General features: G+C 42.2%; 1 protein-coding gene across 12 annotated transcripts in view; it reads right to left on the reverse strand.

Moving 5' to 3' along the window:
• Positions 1-21,642, reverse strand: part of CSGALNACT1 (chondroitin sulfate N-acetylgalactosaminyltransferase 1) — a 359,890-nt gene that overhangs the window by 12,238 nt on the left and 326,010 nt on the right. For all 12 annotated transcript variants that reach the window (XM_073017977.1, XM_073017975.1, XM_073017973.1 and 9 more), the window contains 2 exons: positions 5,583-5,761; positions 3,898-3,992 (listed from right to left, as the gene is read on the reverse strand). In XM_073017977.1, the coding sequence (XP_072874078.1) occupies positions 3,898-3,992; positions 5,583-5,761 (274 nt within the window). The remainder of the gene's footprint in view (positions 1-3,897; positions 3,993-5,582; positions 5,762-21,642) is intronic.

Raw genomic sequence — 21,642 nt, forward strand, 5'->3', positions numbered from 1 at the left:
CTCTGTCACCCAGGCTGGAGTGCAGTGGCACGATCTCGGTTCACTGCAAGCTCCGCCTCTCGGGCGCACTCCATTCTCCTGCCTCAGCTTCCCAAGTAGCTGGGACTACAGGCGCCCACCACCACGCCCGGCTAACTTTCTGTAGTAGAGATGGGGTTTCACTGTGTTAGCCAGGATGGTCTCGATCTCGTGACCTCGTGATCCGCCCGCCTCGGCCTCCCAAAGGGTTGTAATTACAGGCGTGATCCACCGCACCTGGCCCATTCTATTTCTACAGTTTTATGTTCTCCTTTGGAATTTTTGTCAAGATTTTTCCTTCATACATCAGTTCTCATCTAGACCCTAAGCAAATCTTTTTCCTCTGTACTGATAGAGGGAAATCCCGATTTTTGCCCTGAGCTCTGCCACTAGCAAGCTGTGCAATCCTGAACAAGCCAGTCCACCTCTATAAAAAGAAGAAAGTGAACGAAACACTCTCACAAATTACTTCCAAGTACATGAAAGTGTTTCATTTCTTCTGACTTCCCCACTGGCACCTAGGCCAGTCCTCTGTAGGCAGTGAGTGCTCAAGAACTGGTTTGTCCAGTAAAAAACATAATCCTACTCTTCTTTTGGGAAGAGGCAGTCCTCCATCTCAAAGAGAAGAACTGCTGTGTCACCAAACTAAACAGTCATAAATACTGAACTCTAAAATATCAGACCTCTGTGGTCTAGGAAAGGTCAAAATTGCATTTGGAAGTAAATGTCAGGGGCTGCAGGATAATTCACAGCCTCTGGCAATGGACACAGGGAATCTGAGTAGTTTCTGCTTTGACCACTAATTCTGAGGAGGTGAGAAACTTGCCTAACTGTGCTGTGCCTCTAATTCCCTTCGCAGCTCCTCCTCTGCAGGAATAATAAAACAAGGAAAAAAACCATTGGATTGTAAAACGAAAACAATTCCTTGCAAGCAAATAAGGTCTTTATGAGTTTGAAGTGGAAATATGAATTACATTCTATGTCAAATGCAAAACACCACATTACTTAAAACCAAAGGAATTTTAACTTTGATTGGCTGAAAGAAAATAAATCCTGTATCCTGTTTCCCTTCCAATCCAATTAGAAGCTTAGAACTCTGGGAAAGGAAACAAGAAGTTTCTGTCTCAGTGAGGGTGATATGTGCTTCTTAACCATCGACTGTAAGCGTAGGCAATTGTAACACAATGGTATTTGTGTATGTGAATGTAGAAAAAGTACAAGAAAAATGTGGTATAAAAGATTTAAAAACACGTTCTTGTAAGTGTAACTTGTGTGCTGCATAACGACATTTCTATCAACAACAGGCTGCATATAAGATGCTGATCATCTAGGAAGCCAAGGTTAACTTATTATTAAAGAAAGGAAAACTTTCTTTTTTTTTTTTCCTGAGACAAGAGTCTTGCTCTGCTGCCCACGCTGGAGTGCAGTGACATGATCTTGGCTGACTGCAACCTCTGGCCTCCCGGGTTTAAGCAATTCTCCTGCCTCAGCCTGTGGAGTAGTTGGAATTACAGGCGCCCACCACCATGCCCAGCTAATTTTTGTATTTTTAGTAGAAATGGGGTTTCACCATGTTGGCCAGGCTGGTCTCGAACTCCTGACCTCGTGATTCACCTGCTTCAGCCTCCCAAAGTGCTGGGACTACAGGTGTGAGCCACCACATCCGGCCAAGGAAAACTTAAAAAATAAACTTAGTGTCACCTAAGTCTACAGTGGTTATAAAGTCCATGGCAGTGGACAGTAATGTCGCAGGCCTTCACATTCAATCACCATCCACTCACTGACTCATCCAGAGCAAATTCTAGTCCTGTATTACAAGCTCCATTCATGGCAACCATTTAAAAAATCTTTTACACCATATTTTTCCTGTGCCTTTTCTACATTTAGATACAGAATACCACTGTGCTTCAGTTGCCTGTAGTATTCAGGACAGTCACATGCTGTACAGGTTTGTAACCTAGGAGCAATAGCCTGTACCATACAGCCGAGGTGTGTAGTTGGCCATGCTATGTAGGTTTGCATAAGTGCGCTGTATGATGTCTGAACAATGATGGAATTATTGACGACACATCTCTCACGACATGTCTCCATTGTTAAGTAACACATGACTATAGATGAAAACTGACTATTTTCTTTGAGACAGGGTCTCACTCCTTCACCCAGGATGGTGTGCAGTGGTGCGATCTCAGCTCAATACAGCCTCTGCCTCCCAGGCTCAAGCGATTTTCAGCCTGCCTAGTAGCTGGGACTACCGGTGTGTGCTACGATGCCCACCTAATTTTTTATTTTTTAGTGGAGATGGGTTTTGACACATTGGCCAGGCTGGTCTCAAACTCCTGGCCTCAAGTGATCTGCCCATCTTGGCCTCCCAAAGTGCTGGGAATAAAGGCATGAGCCACCAAACCCGGCTGAAAACTGATTCTTAAGATGTGAAAAACTCTTACTGTTTTTATGTATAAAGTACAGATACAGACACAGTACAAAAACAGATACACAGTATATCTGTGGTACTACAGTTCCACTAGGGGAAAAGGGAACTGTATTATTAGTAATCCTGGTGCAGCCCAAAATAAAGCCATGCTAGGATATAAGACATGAACGTTGTCCAACCTGAGGGCCCCAAAGTTGAAACTTTCTGGGAAATATAATATCAGCTGCCAGAGGTTCACTGAGGGGTAGAGGATGAAAGGCACAGGATGGGGCTGGAAAGAACAGGTTTTGCTATTTCTGGAAGCTTACACACAAAGTCAATCCTCAAAGAATTTCACAGAACATGCATTTTGGATGGAAATCAGTTTACCCTCCCATTGCACGGAAGCATCAGAGACCTGGTGCCATCACGTCTTCAGGTTCCCACAGCAGATACCCTTCCTCCATCCTAAGGGGTCCTCAATGGGAAGCAGCATGGATTTGCCTTAGCAAGAGGCAGAGCTGCCCACAGCAAGGAATAACAGATGTCCCTCAGATGGGAAGGTCACCATGAGATACTGCCTGAGCTAGAATACAGCTTCAGACAAACCTGGCTCATCTCCCTGCAGGAAAAGATCACAGCCCAGCTTGAAGTGGGAGAAGCATCTTTTCTCTCTCTGCCAATGCTGCCAACAGTACCGGGAAATTCCATCCATGGGGGCCATGCCCACACAACACAGAGATCCTCTTCTGGCTTGCCTTTCCTCCTGCTGCCTGCACTGCTTCTCTGCAAAGTGGACTAACTGCCTGTGACAACAAAGACATCTCAGCCTACAGGGACCCTTGGGGGCCTTGTGCATCCACTATCCATCACCTGTGCAGCCAGGATCTTGGCAGAGAAGTCCTTCCAATATTCCTTTGAGAGCCACCTTGCCAGTGATACTTTTAATGCCAACGTCCACCCAGGCACTGTGATGTGTGGGAACGGTGGCATCAATGGGAAGGGCACTGGGAATTTCCACTTCAAATTCACAAAGACCTTATTTGCCTGCAAGGTCCAGGGAATTTTTCTGACCCTCTCTGGGGTGAGCTACCCCTTTTTGATTTCTGTCAAATGGGAACATAAATCTCACCTTCGTTACCCTGTAGGATTTTGCAAAAATCAAGAGAAACTGTACTGCATCCATAATGCAACAATACTAGTTTCCAAAAACCATTGATGGAAACTATGAAGGTGTGAAATTACCTTTCTGTAAAGTACTGCTTCCATTTATTTTCCGCTTTAAATATTGCAAGCACTTTTAATCAACAAGGCGCCAGGAGCAGAGGCTAGCACATCTGCCAAACTTAAAAACTACTAAGGGAATCATTGCACAGATTTCCACTCACCTTTGCTCATGGTCAGGTGCCCCTGGTAATGACAGACACTAAACAGAGCCACACAGAGGCATCTGCAGGGTAATTACTCACCAGCTGCTGTTCTAAGGGAGGGACTGCATCATGGTGGCCGTATATTATGCCAGGATTGTACTGACTGAAAAGAACTGGATAAAATACCTTCTTCCCTGCAAACCAAAAAACAAACATTCACTTAAAGTGATAGATCCAAGTAGTAGGTTTGTTCCTTGACATTTGGCCCTTGGAAACACCCCAGATATTTGCACCCACACTTTTTTTTTTTTTTTTTTTTAGAGAGGCAGTCTCACTCTTGTCACCCAGGCTACAATACAGTGCTGAAATCTTGGCTCACTGCAACCTCTGCCTCCTGGGTTCAAGTGATTCTCCTGCCTCAGCCTCTTCAGTAGCTGAGATTACAGGCACCCACCACCACACCCGGCTAATTTTTTTATTTTAGTAGAGATGGGGTTTCACCATGTTGGTCAGGCTGGTCTCAAATTCCTGATCTCAAATGATCCACCCGCCTCGGCCTCCCAAAGTGCTGGGATTACAGGCATGAGCCACCGCGCCTGGCCTGCACCCACTTTTCCTTTTCCCTTCACTCAGTTCTAACATGGGTTTAAGAAATGCAGCACCAAGCAGACCAGACAATCAGATCTGCAAGTATTTCTGATCTCCCAGCACAGGAATGATATTTGAAATACTGACAGTTCATGACCAGGCACTGGGCATCATGCCTTGGGAGGGGGTGTGAAAGAGAGTCCCGGTGCCCCTCACCCCACCAAACATTAAGCCTTTACTTGCTGGCTCATGGGGTCATCTTAAACGGCTGACTTTGGGTCAGGGTGACTTTGGGCAGTTGGACTAGAGTTAGAGTGTCCAGGGTGGTAGCTCTTTATCAATTTACACAGAAGTAGTTCTGTATTTTAGCAACCGGCATGGCCGTGCCAGTGTTCATCAGCTCAGTAGCAGCCTTGCCTATGAGTGGAGTCTGTGAAAGTTGTTAGTACTGTGGGTTCTTTGTGCGAATAGCTCTTCCACCCTAGGTAACCGCCCTCAGGTACTCCTTTCTCTTTAGGGTTGGGCAGTTTTCCAGGTCCACATCCTCCCCACCTCACTTTCTCCTGGGAACATTCACGAAAGCTGACCTCCCAGTTGCAGATGGAAGAGGGGTTATGGACATTAACTTGGGAACAGTCCCAGAATTACGGTGGCTGACAGGCCTATGATGTGGCCTCAGAGGAGAACTCAAACCAGATGGTGACATGGTTTGGCTGCGTCCCCACCCAAATCTCATCTTGAATTGTGGCTCCCATAATCCCCAGATGTCCTGGGAGGGACCTGGTGGGAGGTAACTGAATGACGGGGGTGGATTTTCCCATGCTATTCTCATGATAGTAAGTCAGTCTCAAGAGATTTGATGGTTTTATACATGGGAGTTCCCCTGCACACGCTCTCTTGCCTGCCGCCATGACAGACTTCTCTTTGCTCCTTCTTCACCTTCCGCCGTGATTGTGAGAACTCCCCAGCCATGTAGAACTATGAGCTCTTTCCTTTATGAATTACCTAGTCTTGGGTGTGTCTTTATTAGCAGCGTGAGAACGGACTGATACAGATGGTTTTCCTTTTCTTTGCTATTGGGGTAGAACAGACTAATTCAGAAGCAGGACATCGGAGTGACTGACCCATGAAGGCGACGACACATGGGCCTGAGAGGGCTGGGTGCCACCTGAGTGTGACAGAGAGAGGATCCATACCTGGCTGCGTATTCAGCCTACACGTATTGAGGAATTCAGATGTGAAGTAGATGTCAACATCACAGAAAAAGAGAAGGACGTTGCTTCCCTTCCAGAAGCGGGCTCCAACATCAAGTCCTTTTCCCCGAGAAAATTCTCCATTCAGCTGGATGAAGGTAAAGTTCCTGAAGTTGGCAGCTCTGAAAGGCAAGACCAGGTACTGTCACTCACATGCCCACATGTTGGCAGCATCCCCTGAGAAAATACGTGATCAGGGCCCATCCACCTCTTGACCCATTTCTTTTGTAACCTGAGGGCACTGGGACTCCCCAAGCAGTTAGAGAACGGCCCAGACTCACTGGATACTCACTGGGATCAAAGGTACCAAGAACACCGAGTGGAGTTTTAACACCAATTTCTTGTTTCTCTGGCAGCTTCCCCATACTGAAAACAGCATTGTCATTGCTAATGACTATTCTTTGTCATGGAGAAAACTTGAACCAGGGAAGACTAGAAACACAATCCAGGAAAATCTTCATGCATCCTGAGCCAACCGAATGAAGCCACTGAGCCAAGGAAGTAAGATCACATTGCAATGGCCCCACTTAGCATCTTTTCATCTGCATTCAAAACCAGGAGCCAGGCAACATGTTCTTGACGTGACTCTTTCCCCCAAAGAGATTTAAACCTGGACTCCTTCCCCATCCTCAGGTAAAGCAGCACAGCATGGCAGGAAAAATGACCAACTTGCAGTTAGTAGAAGAGGACAGTCTCAGGCCTGGCTCTCCTGTAGGCAGCTCTGTAATCTAGGCCAGCCCATGAATCTTCCTGAACCTCAGTTGCCTCATTTGCCAAATAGGTGTAGTAATACCTTCCCTCACTATCCCACAGGGTTATTAGTGAGATAAACAGTGCCAAGAGGATACAGCACTCTGTACGCATCAGCTATTGCTGTGATCAGCCTGGGCAAGGATTCCCAGGCCCCCGGCCATGAAGCCAAGATGTTTCTTGCATTCGTTCTTTCCCAGGGACAGCAGAACCTTCTGAAACGGGGCACGTCTTGAGCTAACATTCCACGAATTCATTCCATGCCCCGTGGGACAGGTGTTGTCTTCTACCAGAAAATACTAGAGAACCACCTTCAGCCCTCTTTCAGCCTAGCAAATCCCTTTTTCTGTCAATGACACCCTTCTTTTCCTAATGGCTTCCTCTCCTCTCACACTCCCCGTTGTGCCAGCTACCTGGCCTATCCCCCTGCCCCAACTTCTCTCTACTCTTTCTTTCCAAAAGGGACAGAAACTCATTTCTAATTTGTAAAGTTTGCATTTCAAGTACCTGTCTTGGGTAAAGGCCACACAAATATAGAATCATAAACTTTAAAAATGCTAAGTTGTGTTTATATCTGGAATTGAATCAGTAAAACTGGTTCTGCCACTCCCTCCTTGACTCATCTTCTTTTGGATCTTGGAGTGAGCTTGGTTTTTTATCTTAGGGATCAGTGGGCCCATGTTGGAGTTTGATGCCAAACAGCCTTTCAGATTTAGATCAAGGTAGGAGGCCTTATGATGGGTACAGCAGTGGTCTAGGAGTCTGGAAACTGGATCCAGGGCTAAAACCATGCCTGGGTCCCTCCTAGGTGTTCAATAGATGTTTTAGAATGACTGCATGAATGTACGAATGATTCTAAACCTAGCTGTGTCTCTGATGGATTTGAGACAAGTCACTCTACCCCTTTCATCTCTGTTTCCAGGTACAAAATCCAGTAGTTATAGAGCTCAAATACCCTATTACACGCTAAGATGTTATTCTTCTTTGGTTAAAACAATTTACTTTGCATATGTACATTATATATACTTGTATGTAATACACTTTTTGTTTTAGAGACAGGAACTTGATCTGTCACCCAGGCTGGAGTGCAGTGGCATGATCATAGCTCACTACAGCCTCAAACTCCTGGGCTCAAGCAATCCTCCTCTCTCAGCCTCCCAAGTAGCTGGGACTACAGGTGCAGGCCACCAAGCCCAGCTAATTCTTAAAATTTTTTTCATAGAGACAGAGTCTCACTTTGTTGCCCAACTCTTGGCTTCATGCAGTCCTCTTGCCTCAGCCTCCCAAAGGGCTAGGATTACAGGCATGAGACACCACACCTGGCCAAGACTCTCTTTTCCTATGATCCCGCATTCACTTCAGCACCACTCCACATTTGTAGCGATTCTCCTCTTTCAGAACTTTATCTTGAGTCTTCTCTCTGGGTGGGTGCCCCCAGTGCACATGTTCCGTGTGTTGCATTGAAGTTATGCTCCAAAACCTTTTCAGTATTAGGTAGGGCACTAGTCAAGGACACCGCTATCCTCCCGTCTCCAAAGACATTCAGATGGTGTGAGGTCACTGCAAGCACCTTCATGTCTCTTAGAGGTATCTGCAGCCCGAGTTCCTGTAAGTCAGGACAACCCATTTCTCCCTTCCTGGTTTGGTCAGTTTCCAGGAAAGTTTTACACATCGGAGATGCCTGGATTTTTACCTGTTCATCTAAAGGCATCTCATCCTGGAGTCCATCTTGCTTTAATTTTCTCTGTATTTAATATATACAGCCAGTAGTCAGTCTCTTTCTTCATTGTTTCCAGGTTTTTATCTTTTGGGACCTCCTCCTCCCCATTATACAGGGATATCTTCTAACTTTCAGAGTACAAACACAATGTATGAGCAAGTCCTTCCTCACTAAGGTTGTACCTGACTCATAATTCAGGTACCTTCTCCATGAGGGTTTCCAGGATCTACTATATGAGAGTTCAACTATAAAAATACCTGAACAATAGCAAGTGCTTTTGCCAAGGGAAGAAGAATATAGGTTCTTAACAGGCTGCATTAAATGAGCTGCGATATCAAGAATCTCCCCCTTGAACAGGTTACAGTCCATTTGTATAGATAGGTCAAATATTTACAAAAGTTAAATCATATTGAGTAATTAAATAAGAATACAAGACAGTGTTAGAAACTGAGGTAACAGCATCAAAGAAATGACGAGTCTACGGGTGACTGATTAATTGCCGAGTGAACGGTAGAGATAGTGCTACAAATTTAGAGGAGAGAGTGGTAATTAGGTGGTGTGCATGCTTACACAATGCACAAGTTAATCTAGTTTATTCTGTGCATGAATCCCCTAACCCTGGCTTGAGCTGTTGCTAATAAATGCTGTTTCCTCCTCTGCTGCAACAGCAGACTGGGTACAGGATGGGCTTCCTGTCAAAGTCATGGGAAAAGGGGTGGGAAGAACTCATGGTACCTAGTGTTTGACATGACCTTAATTTGGAAGAACTTTTTTTTTTAAGTCTTAAAACATAAATCCCTATGCTTCCATGATGTGTTGCTTCTAGAGAAAGAAAATTCAGGCAAATGGATGCTGGGGAATGCTTTATATAGCCTAATGCAAAAGGCAATTTGTTTCCTTTCCTTTCTCTTCCTACAAGGGTAAGACAATGCATGTTATATCCATGGCGATACCCAATCTGAATATGCATTTCAAATTCACTTTGTGTGTCCACAGGCTGCACAGAAAGCCCTGGGAAGTGGTACCCAGCTCTGTCCACGCACTGTTTCCATGTGGACCATACGGGGGCCAGTGCACACGCACACACAGCACCAGACACCTCTGCTCGCCTGTTCTCCCTGCCCCACGCAGGGAGATCTGCCCTGATCTAGCTTTGCCTGGGACTTTCATCCACCCTGATCAACACTGGCCAGAAGGCAACATTGCTGGCCTGGCAGTATGGGTCCATGTTAGACCTGCTCTGAAGCCATGACCACTTACCATGCCCTGATGAGAGAGCTGAACATAAGTGTGTACAGAAGGCAGGGTGGGGACAGAGTCACTGCTGGCTTGGGAAGCACCATCAGGCAGTCACAGATACTGGAGAGGGCCCAGAGTGCTAACTCTGTCATCCATCCGTGCTTCCCAGGGTGGCTGCCAGGTCATTATGCTCAGCTAGCGGTCCGTCTGACGATGAATCATGGTACCATTTTCCTTCCGGATTCCTCAACCCAAGGCTTTTTTCCAATAAACCAATGATCTGAAAGAACCCCTCCATGTCCTCTCTTGCCATCGGGAAGAGCCTCTGATAATTACCAAGCACCCTCTGCCAAGAAAGAGGACTGAGCTGAAAAAACTATGAAAACAATCAAGACAACTTACTGTCTTTGCCAAACCTCCTGGGCCTAGAAGTGGGGCAGCCTCCTCATCTGAAACTTATCAGTACCTGCCATGTGGGCTCCAGAACAGGATATGACAAGATGAAGAGGAATTGGCTTCTTCAAGTAGTCAGCCCCTTATCAATGCACCATATCCTCATTTTGAAACAGTGCTCATTGGGCAGGGACTCCACTACTAGACTAGAGTGCCCCTTGCTCAACAGTGCATTAAAAGGCAGCAGAGCCATTCAAACACAATGGAACATTTCAACTCTAATCACTGATGTGCCCTACGTAGTGTGATGGTGTGGCTGGGGAAGGTCCACACCATGGCCATGAGGCTACAGCCCCCAAATGCAGACTACAGTGGTTCCCAGGCAGGCATGCTACTTTATCCTCTCTCCTGCTTCCCCCTCAAGTGACCAGCCGGCAGTAGATGGTGACGAAAGAAAAATATCATCTTAGGACCCCAAACTTACCATGAAAAAGGGAAAATTAAGCTTGAGAACTGAGTCACCAAGACTGTTCTCCTGGTCAGGCACAGTGGCTCATACTTGTAATTCTAGCACTTTAGGAGGCCGAGATGGGCAGATCACTTGAGGTCAGGAGTTCGAGACCAGCCTGACCAACATGGTGAAACCCCATCTCTATTAAAAATAGGAAATTAGCCAGGCGTGGTGGTGGGCACCTGTAATCCCCACCACTCGGGAGGCTGAGGCAGGAGAATTGTTTGAATCTGGGAAATGGAGGTTGCTGTGAGCTGAGATCATGCCATTTCACTAACCTGGGCAAAATAGCCACATTCCATCTCAAAAACACAAAGAAACACAAAAACTATTTTCCTGCTGTTCACTGACAGAAGCTGTAACTTCATAACCCCGTGTCACAGTCTCATTTTCTGACTCCCTCCTTTCACGTGTGTTCATTTTGTAGATTTACTGAGCATGAGGCAATGCAGAATCCATTTGTTCCTCTGTTCCCCCTTTTCACGTGTAAAACAGAGAATTACTGAGGTTAATCAGAGCCTCACGAGAGTGGAAGCATCAACCTCACTGCCTGCTCTCCATCCATTTGTTCCTTCTCCTCATAGTTCTTTCCCCTTTAAATACCCAAGTGGACAAAACCCTCTTTGGAAAAAGCAGAGCTTGCAGATGCTCCTGTGGCTTGTGATTTTCCTAGGCGCATCCTCAACCTTGGCTAAATAACACTCGGATAGACTGAGCCTTCCCTCAGTCCCTTTTTGGTTTATATAACAGACAACTCACCAAGGTATGGGCATGGCTGGGGCCTCCTATCTTCTCACTGTTCTCTTCCCCAAACGCGTGTTCTGCATCTACTCCTGCGAACATCACTCAACCTTTAAGGCCCACGTCAAGCATCACCGCCCCTCCTGTGCCTCGCCACAAACTCGTAGTGCACCCTCTGAGCTCCCAACATTTGACCCAGTCCTGCCTTTGTCCCTGTGTCCTGGTGCCTTCAAGTGCCTTTGCTTGCACAGGTCTGTATGAACTGCTCTAGTAGACTCCACACCCTCAAGGACAGCAATTGCCTTACTTTTTTTCTGCCTTGGAGATTATCCAGCACTGTGCAATAAATGGCACACACAGGGTGACCAACATATACTGCACGAATCAAGAGCTGAATAAATGGGAAACACAGGCACGTTTCAGATTTGTCCTGAAGATCTGAAGGAGGGTGCTGCATGGAGATGCCTCCCTGTCAAAGAAAGCTCAGCCCACTCAGATGGGCGCCAGAGAAACCCCTCCGTTGTGTATATACCCACCTCCAACATCAGAAAGAGGCTGTGACCAATGGCCCTTCTGAAGGACAGGCACAAACCCCAGCTTTTAAGAAGATGAAAAATATATAAATAACAGAAAAGACATGAGAAAAAGACAATGCAATATGGTTCAAACTATTGAAGTTACTCATACAAAGAAATATAATGTTTAGTGTTGCCCTACAGTAATGGCAAAGAAATGTGCATTCATTATGGTAGGATGGGGGCACTACCTTTTATATTACATAATTTCCTGTTATGAAACTGAACGTGCAGCTCCTCTAAGATCACATGATTTGCTCATAATTATTTCTTCTTTTCTTGAATTGTATTATCAACTGACAAAACTCTTCCATTTCCCACTCAATTCCTGTTTTTGTATAATAAATCTGGCGCATGGAGACTCCTCTAACTTACACAAAGTCATTTTTATAGAGGTTATAATGACCTGAGAAAGCTACTGTTTGTACCGGAGATTTAATTTCCCTAATTGACTTGCATTTCCCAGAATTGCTGGATTAAAAATGATAGATCTTCCTGTCTAGTATGATTTACTCTAATAAAGACTTTTCCCCACAACTGCGAGGATACTCTCTTAATGTAACACTTCTCACGATAGCCCTCCATTTAAAAAAATCTTTAAAAATTTACATAGAAAACTAGTATTATATCCAATGTATGATTTTAAATCTCACAGCTCTAAATACTGAAATCACTTATGAGTTCTACTTCTTGAAGATATTGGAATACAGTGAAGAATTCAGAGCTGAATATGTTATCCAATTTTTCACAGTAGGCACTTTAAATGATTGATTTAGAATTGCCTAGATTCTGAGCTTCTTTAAACCTGTTTTAGCAAGTTTCTTTAGGAACTTCATTTTTGCCTTTCCTTTGGTTCTAAAACTTCATGTCAGCATGAGGCACAGTTCATTAAGAAGAGCAAATGAATGTCTCTGAGTCTCAGAATGGTCACAATGCAGGCATCAGCTGATTAGAATTCACCATCTTCCAGGCTACATCCTCAGATTGTCTTTTCTTTCTCACTGAATGCATATAATTTTGTTTTGTTTGCTTGTGTTTTAAATCGAGAAATCAAAGCCAGCTTTAGCAGGTACCAAACAAATTTGCTGATGCCCAGAAAAATGGTGAGATTTAAACATCTGACATGAGGCCTCCAGCATGGAGTTTCCTTAGAAAACTAGGGGGTGGTGGCCGGGCGCAGTGGCTCACGCCTGTAATCCCAGCACTTTGGGAGGCCGAGGCGGGTAGATCATGAGGTCAGGAGGTCGAGGCCATCCTGGCTAACATGGTGAAACCCCATCTTTACTAAAAATACAAAAAATTAGCCGGATGTGGTGGCAGGCGCCTGTAGTCCTAGCTACTTGGGAGGGTGAGGCAGGAGAATGGCGTGAACCCAGGGGGCGAAGCTTGAAGTGAGCCGAGATTGTGCCACTGCACTCCAGCCTGGGTGACACAGCAAGACTCTATCTCAAAAAAAAAAAAAAAAAAAGAAAGAAAAGAAAATTCGGGGGTGGCAATCTGAACACCATATCAAGCCCTCTTGCACCTTTGCCACAGGGAAGTGTGAGTGACTGCACACAAGGCAAGTGAGGATGGGAAGCCTCCTTCCTAATCAGTGAATCCCCCTGTGCCCCAGGAGAGGAAAGCAGTCTCATCGTAGGTGTAGGACAACACACATAGAGAACCTGGGTAGAAGCTCGAGGCTGCTACCTTATGAGGGCGCAATCCTTGCTCCTTCTCCTCTGGATCCCCTGCAGGTGGCCTCCATCCTCAGACTTAGCTCGTTGCATGTGCCGTTTCTCCTTGCTCTGTAAAGTCTGGATGGATAATTCCTAGCTCCTGTCTTGCCCTGCACCCTGAGGCATGCATCCCTCTGTTTCCCACACAACACCTGAACGTACACTAGCATCGGAGTCTGTATTACACTGTTTTCACACTGCTAATAAAGACATATCCAAGACTGGGTAATTTCTAAAGGAAAGAAGTTAACTGCCTCACAGTTCCATGTGGCTGGGGAAGCCTCACAATCATGGTGGAAGGCAAAGGAGGAGCAAAGTCATGTCTTACATGGCGGCAGATGAGAAGGAATGAGAACCAAGCAAAAGACGTTTCCCCTTGTAAAACCAACAGATCTCATGAGACTTATTCACCACCATGAGAACAGTGTGGGGGAAAATGCCCCCCATGATTAAATTCTCTCTCACCAGGTACCTCCTACAACACGTGGGAATTATGGGAGCTACAATTCAAGATGAGACTTGGGTGGGGACACAGCTAAACCATATCAGAGACTTTCCTCAAAAAGCCTGGAGCAAGCTGCCCTACATAGGGACTGGCAAATAGTGGATACTGCACTTTTACATCATTAAGTACAATGCTTCTTTTATGTCTTAAATAAACTAATATACAGCAGCATGTTCAATTTCGTTCCACAGAGGAAAGGTATGCCTGGCTCTGCAGAGGTCATAAGGTGTGTGAGACATTGATTAGGACAAAACACCCTTCTAATTTAAGACATGATGTGTGTGTGTGTGTGTGTGTGTGTGTGTGTGTGTGTGTGTATGCATGCATGTGTATTTATATGTATACTTTTTATTGAGTTAAAATTCACACAACATAAAATATTAAAGTGTATAAATCAGTGTCATTTAGTACATTCACAATGCTGTAAACCATCACCTCTTTCTAGTTACAAAATGTTTTCATCACCCCAAAAGGAAATCCTATACCCATGAAACAGTCACTTCCAATCCCCTCATATCCCCAGCACCTGGCAACTGTTAATCTACTTTCTGTCTTCATGAATTTATGTATAAAGAATATTTCCTATAAATGGGATTATACATTATCAATCTTTTTTGTTGTTGTTTTTCTTTTGAGACAGAGTCTCACTCTGTCACCCAGGCTGGAGTACAGTGGTGCAATCTTGGCTCACTGCAACCTCCACCTCCCGGTTTCAAGCGATTCTCCTGCCTCAGCCTCCCAAGTACCTGGGATTACAGGTGTGAGCCACCACACCCAGCTAATTTTTATATTTTTAGTAGACATGGGGTTTCACCATGTTGGCCAGGCTGGTCTCAAACTCTTGACCTCAGGTGATCTGCCTGCCTCGGCCTCCCAAAGGGCTGGGATTACAGGCATGAGCCACTGCATCTGGCCATTATTGACCTTTTATACCTGGCTAGTTTCATTTATCATAATGTTTTTAAGCTTCATCCCACTGTAGCATATATTAGTACTTCACTCTCTTTATGCCTGAATAATATTCCATTGTATGACTATGTCACATTTTGCTTTTCATTCATCAGCTGGTGGATATTTGAGTTGTTTCTACCTTTTGGATATTGTGAATAATGCAGCTAGGAACATTCATGTACAGTTATTTGTTTCAATACTTATTTTCTTTTCTTTTGGGTATATAGCTGGGACCAGAACTGCTGGGTCAGATAATAATACTATGTTTAACCATGTAAGGAACTGCCACACTATTTTCCACAGTGGCTATCCCATTTTTCATTTGCAAGAGCAATAGACAAGAGTTTCAATTTCTCTGCCTCCTCAGAGACACTTGTGATTGACTTGTGGATTACAGCCATCCTGGTGGGTGTGGTTTGCATTGTAGGTTTGATTTGCATTTTTCTAGTGACTAATAATGTTGACCATCTTGTCCTATGCTTATTGGCCACTTGTGTATCATCTTTGGAGAAATGTACATCCAAGTCTTTCATTCATTTTTAAATTGGGTTATTTGTCTTTTTACTGTTAAATTCTCTCTCTAGTTATTGAATATAGACCCTTATGAGATTACAATTTGTAAATATTTTATCCCATTATATAAGCTGTCTTTTCACTTTTATGGTAGCATAAAAGTTTTTAATTTTGATAAAGTTCAATTTACCTGCTTATTCTCTAGTTGCTAGGGTTTAAAAGTCACATCTAAGAAATCGCTGCCTAATTCAAGGTCATGAAGACTTACACCTATGTTTTCTCCTAGAACTTTGATAATTATTTAAGTCTTTGATCCATTTTGACCTCAAGTTTTGTATATATGGTGGATGTATACCTATCAAATACAGAAAGCAACTTTCATTCTCTGAACATAAATACCCAGTCATCCCAAAACCATTCTTAAAAAGATGATTCTTTCCTCCATATGATGGTCTGACACCCTTGTTAAAAATCAAATGACCATAAATGTATATTTATTTCTGAACTCTGCTTTCCATCCATTGATCTATATGTATATTTTTATATCAGTAGCAAAGTCTTAATACTGTAATTTTATGGTAAGTTTTGAAATTGAGAGTATGAGTCCTCCAATTTTGTTCTCTTAAGATTGTTCTGGTTATCTTGGGCCCTTGCATTTCCACGTGAATTTTAGAATCAGCTTGTCCATTTCTACAAAGAAAGTCATCTTGGATTTTAATAGGGATTGTACTGAAACTACAGATCAATTGAATGAGTACTGTCATCTGAAGAATATTAATGAACATGAGATGTATTTCCATTTATTTAGGCCTTCTTTAATTCCTTTCAAAGTTGTGTTGTAGTTTTCAGCATAAAATTCTTGCACTTTTTTGTTACGTTCATTTCTATGTTTTTAAACCTTTTTTATATTACTATGAAAATTGTTTTCTTAATTTCATTTTCAGATTGCTTATCACTCATGTGTAGAAATACAATTAACCTTTGTATATTGATATCGTATCTCACAACTTTACTGAATTTGTTATTAGCTCTAATAGTTTTGTGGATGCCTTGTAATTTTCTATATAGAAGATTATATCATCTGTGAATAGCATTTACTTTTTCCTTTCCAATGTAGATGACTGTTATTTCTTTTTCTTATCCAACTGTCCTGGCTAGAACACCCAGTACAATATTGAATAGTAGTGAAAGCAGACACCTTTGTCTTGTTCTTGATCTTATGGGGAGAACATTCAGTATTTCACCATTAAGTATGATGTTTTTCATAGATTTTTTTTTTTTGTATGTGTCCTTTATCAGGTTAAAGTTTCTCTTCTAGTCCTAGTTTGAGGATTTTTATCATAAAAGGATGTTAGATTTTTAACAAATGCTTTTCCTATTGAGATGGTCATGTGTTTTTTGCCCTTGAGTCTATTAATATGGCATATTTCATTGATTTTTGTATATTGAGCCAACCTTGCATTCTTGAGAAAAAATCACAGTAATAGCATATAATTTTTTTTTATGTTGTTGGATTCATTTTGCTAGTGTTTCGTTGAGGGTTTTGCATTTATATTCATAGGGATACTGGTCTATAGTTTTCTTTCCTTGTTCTGTCTTTGTCTAGTTAGGTTATAAGGGTAATGCTGGCCTCAAAAAATACGTTGGAAAGTGTTCTCTCCTCTTCTAATTTTTTTGAAAGAGTTTTTGACACACTAGTGCTAATTCTTTAGACACTTGGTAGAAATCAGCAGTGAAGCCTGGGCTTTTCTCTGTGGAGAGTTCTTTTTTTTAATTAAATCAATCCATTTGCTTGTTACAAGTCCAGTCAGATTTTCTATTCCTCTGTTCCCTCTCCATTCTTGTGCTGTTATTGTATTAATATTACATCTTTGTGCACTGTGTGCCCATCAACACAAATTTATAATTTTTTTTATGCAGCTGTCTTTTAAATCAGCACAAAAAAGAGTCACAAACAAAAATACATCTATACTGTCTTTTATATTTGCCTATATAGTTTCTTCAATGGCAATCTTTATGTCTTCAAGTGGATTTGTCTAGTGTCCTTTCATGTCCGCCCCAAGGACTCCTCTTAGTATTTCATACAGGGCATGTTTATTAGTGATTTAGTCTCTTCATTTGTTTATCTGGGAATGTCCTAATTTTGCCTTCATTTGTATGGAATGGTTTTGCTGATAACAGAATTATTAGTTGAAGTATTTTTCTCATGTTGAATATGTCATACCACTTTCTGGCCTCCATTGTTTCTGATGAGAATTCAGCTACTAATCTTATCAAGGATCCATTGTATTGGATGAGTTGCTTCTCTTTCTCTGTCTTTGAATTTCAAAAATGTGATTATAAGTTTAATGTGGATTTATTTGAATTTATTCTATTTGGAGTTAAGATTATTAAATATGTAGATTAATGTTTTCCATCAAATTTGAGAAATTTTTGGCCATTATTTCTTCAAATATTTTTATGCCCCCTTCTCTATCCCCTTCTTGACTCCCATTATTCATATGTTTGTATGCTTGATAGTATCCCACGAATCTCAGGTTTCTTCATTTTCTTCATTCCTTTTTCTGTTTCTTCAGAGACTGAGTCATTGCAGTTGGCTATCTTGAAGTTTGCCAATTATTTCTTTTGCTTCTTCAAACCTGCTAAGCCTCCTCTTCCTTATTAACTTTTCATTTTTGTTATTGTATTTTTCAACACTAGGATTTCTATTTGGTTTTTTTAAATAGTTTCTACTTCCTTGTTGATATTCTCTACTTAGTATAACATGTTTTTCATATACTTCGGTTCTTTAAATGTGATTTCTTTTACTTTTGTGAACATACTTAATACAACTGATTAAAAATTTTTGTCTATTTAGTCAAACATCTGAGCTTCCACAAGGACAAGTTCTAAAGACCGATGTTTTACTTCTTGTGCATAAGCCTTAGTTTATTCACATGCCTCATAGTTTTTGCTAACAATTGAACATTTTAAAAAATGTATTATGGCAAGCCTAGAAATTAGAATCTCCTCCTTCCCCCAGGTTTGTTGTTGTTAGTTTAGTGACTTTTTTGAACTAATTCTATAAAGTCTCAGTTCTTTGTTGTGTGACCACTTAATGGTCAGCTAATGAGTGGACAATAATTTCCTTAAATGGCTGGAACCAGTAAGTCTCTCTGATTTTGCTGAGGTATTCCGTTTGCTTATTGGGATACACCTTCAACACTCAGCCAGGCAGTCAATGACTTATTTATCCTTTACTTCTTGCTTCCACAGAGACTGAAGGTCAGCCACAAGTGGAAGCTTAGGACATACTTGGGTTTTAAGTAGGAGCATAGCCCTAGAAATATACATGGCCCTTAGGTTTTCGGGAATGTGCTGGAGCTTTCCAAAGGCCCTATGAATATCTAATCTCCCAGACTTTCCTTTTAAGCTTTTTGATTAGTCTATTGTTTGCCCCAACTCTTAACCACTGTCTCAGGCAGCCACAAAGTTAAACACTTCCTATAATTGTTTTAGACAAATGCTCTCCCCGAAGAACATACTTTCTGCATTGGAAGAGCTCTGAGTCAGGTCACAAAAAGACAATCTTGTGAGTGGTGTCTTCCAAGGAACCTCCAGACAGTTCAAATAGTGACAACCCTCTGGTTGTGATGCTTTAAAGCAAGCTTGTCCAACCCATGTGGCCCAGGAAGGCTTTGAATGCAGCCCAACAGAACTTCATAAACTTTCCTTAAACATTATGATATTTTATTTTTAGCTCTTCAGGTATCATTAGTTTTAGTATATTTTATGTGTGGCCCAACACAATTCTTTCAATGTGGCCTAGAGAAGTCAAAAGATTAGACAGCCCTGCTTTAAAGGATCTCTAACCCCATTTTGTTCCACCACTGGCTGCCAGGCTGTGGCGATCACTGTGCTTGTGGGTTGTTGGATTTCCAGGTTACCAGAGAGCAGTAGTTCGGGATGGGAACAGGGCAAGTTAAACCTTCACAAAGCTCCCTTTCACACCAAAATTCATCCGTGTTTCTTGGATAAATGCTCTCCAGATTGTTGGAAACTTTGGTTAATTTCTAGAGTTCTGAGAAAAGTGATTCTATTTTTTTCCAATTTTCTTACTGCTTCTGTGGAGAGGAGTATTTGCACAGGTCTTTACTCCATTTTCACTGCTCTGACTCTTCTTTTAAACAGTGCATTCTATTCCACTGCATGTACTAATATCATTTCATTGTTTTTCACAATATATCTTCCCCACATTTTTATCTGGAGAAATTCTAAACCTTCAGAAAAGCCAAAAGAATAGTATAATAAGTGCCCACACACCCTTGGCTAGATTCACTAAGTGTTAACATTTTGCCATATTTGCTTTTTTTCTCTCGCTGAAGCATTTAAGAGTTAGTTTCAGACATCAAGGCAACTTCACCTTTGAAGACATGTATCTCCCAAGAAGCAAGATACTTTTCTAGTTCATTAGAAAAATATAATAATCATACTCAGGAAATTAACATTTTTACAATAACATAATTTATATGGCATATTCAAATCCCCAGTAAACAATTCAGAATGCAGGCACATCTCCATCAAGAGTTGGCACACCAAGCAGAATCATGCTTAGCTCAGCCTCTGGCAAATGGCAGGTGAGATGGTCAGAGGCCTGAGATACTGCCGTCATCTGCAAGGTACAACTCCCTGCCCCTGTTTCCCAGGGTCTGAGACTAATTATCTGCTTGGGAGGGATCTACTGTGCAGCTTATTTCATTTTAGGAAATGAGATGGTTATCTAAAAATCCTTGTTTAAGAAAAAAAATAAAAGCAAATCAACAATGCTTCTCAAATTTCTGAAAATGAACAAACAAAAATCCTGGAATAAACCATTTCCCCCAGATAAAATCTTCCTGGAGGTATCTGTCAAATCATTTCAAAGAGGTGTGAAATGCTGACACAACCACTGGCAAGGTAGGTCCCTGATAATAACAACAACCCTCTCCTAGTATCACATACACTCTTTGGCAGGGCGGTGCCTCATTTCTAGCATCTCAATCTCAGAGATGATTCCTCTGAAGGATGCTTTCGTGTCCTTGTGACTGGGCAAAGATGAACTTGCAATGTAGTACATGTCAACTTACAATGTAGTAAATGCCAATTCATCTACCAGTTACATTAAAAAATTTTTTTCGGCCGGGCACGGTGGCTCACACCTGTAATCCCAGGACTTTGGGAGGCCAAGGCGGGTGGATCACGAGGTCAAGAGATCGGGACCATCCTGGCCAACAAGGTGAAACCCCATCTCTATTAAAAATACAAAAACTAGCTGGGTGTGGTTGCACGCACCTATAGTCCCAGCTACTTGGGAGGCTGAGGTAGGAGAATTGCTTGAACCCAAGTGGCGGAGGTTGCAGTGAGCTGAGATTGTCCCACTGCAATCCAGCCTGGCAAAAGAGTGAGACTCTGTCTCAAAAAACCAAAACAACAACAACAAAAAATTTCTATTACATAGCTCCAAGCAAGCAGCTAAAGCAGTATTTCTTACAGTAAGGTCCATTAACCACCCACATCAGCTTCATATGTGGAACTAGTTCAGTGATGGTTCCCAGGCTTCATCTCAGGCCCATTGATTCAGGATTGCTGAGCCTGGGTTAAAGGAATCTGCATTTTGAAAAGCACCACAGGTTATTCCAAGGTATGTTTATACTGAAGAACCACTGAGCTAACCTGAGATTAACTGAAGCTTGGAAAAATCTATAGAATAAGAATCAGATATTGAGAACCGATTTGTACTTCTGTCTATGGTAGTAGCTTTTAAACATTTTGACCATGATCCTTACAAAGGAATATACTACACATCCCGATGCAGCACACACACACACGCACACACACTGAAATTAAACTTTCATGAAAGAATATCTATCCTTACTACTTGTGATTCACTCTGATATTTTCTATCCTATTCCACTTCACTTTTTAAAAACTGGACATAAGCCACAAAATCGATTTCACAACCCTCTAATAAATCACAAACTGGAGTTTGCAGAACACTGATCTATAGCAATCAACTGCAATGCAAAGCTCAATTGAGTAAGAATAAACCTAGTGAGAGAGAGTGTAATATATTGCATACTGGTCACTAAACAAGATTTTTAAAAAGATATTAAAGTACATGCATTTAACTGGATTTACAACAGCTTAATCACAATACTGATTTCCAAATAACATAAATTTCATTGAGTGTGACTATAAATCTTACTACTTTCAACTAACAACTATGAGTTTTAGGAGCGAGCATATTAGAGTGAAAATGTGGTGGTATGCTAACACTATGAGTGTGGAACTTAACACGAGGCTCTGATTCTGGCTCTCCCATATGGCAGAGACCACGGCCTGAGTAACATCCTCATTAAACCTCAGTTT

The sequence above is a fragment of the Chlorocebus sabaeus genome, chromosome 8 (assembly GCF_047675955.1).
Source record: "Chlorocebus sabaeus isolate Y175 chromosome 8, mChlSab1.0.hap1, whole genome shotgun sequence".
Taxonomy (NCBI): domain Eukaryota; kingdom Metazoa; phylum Chordata; class Mammalia; order Primates; family Cercopithecidae; genus Chlorocebus; species Chlorocebus sabaeus.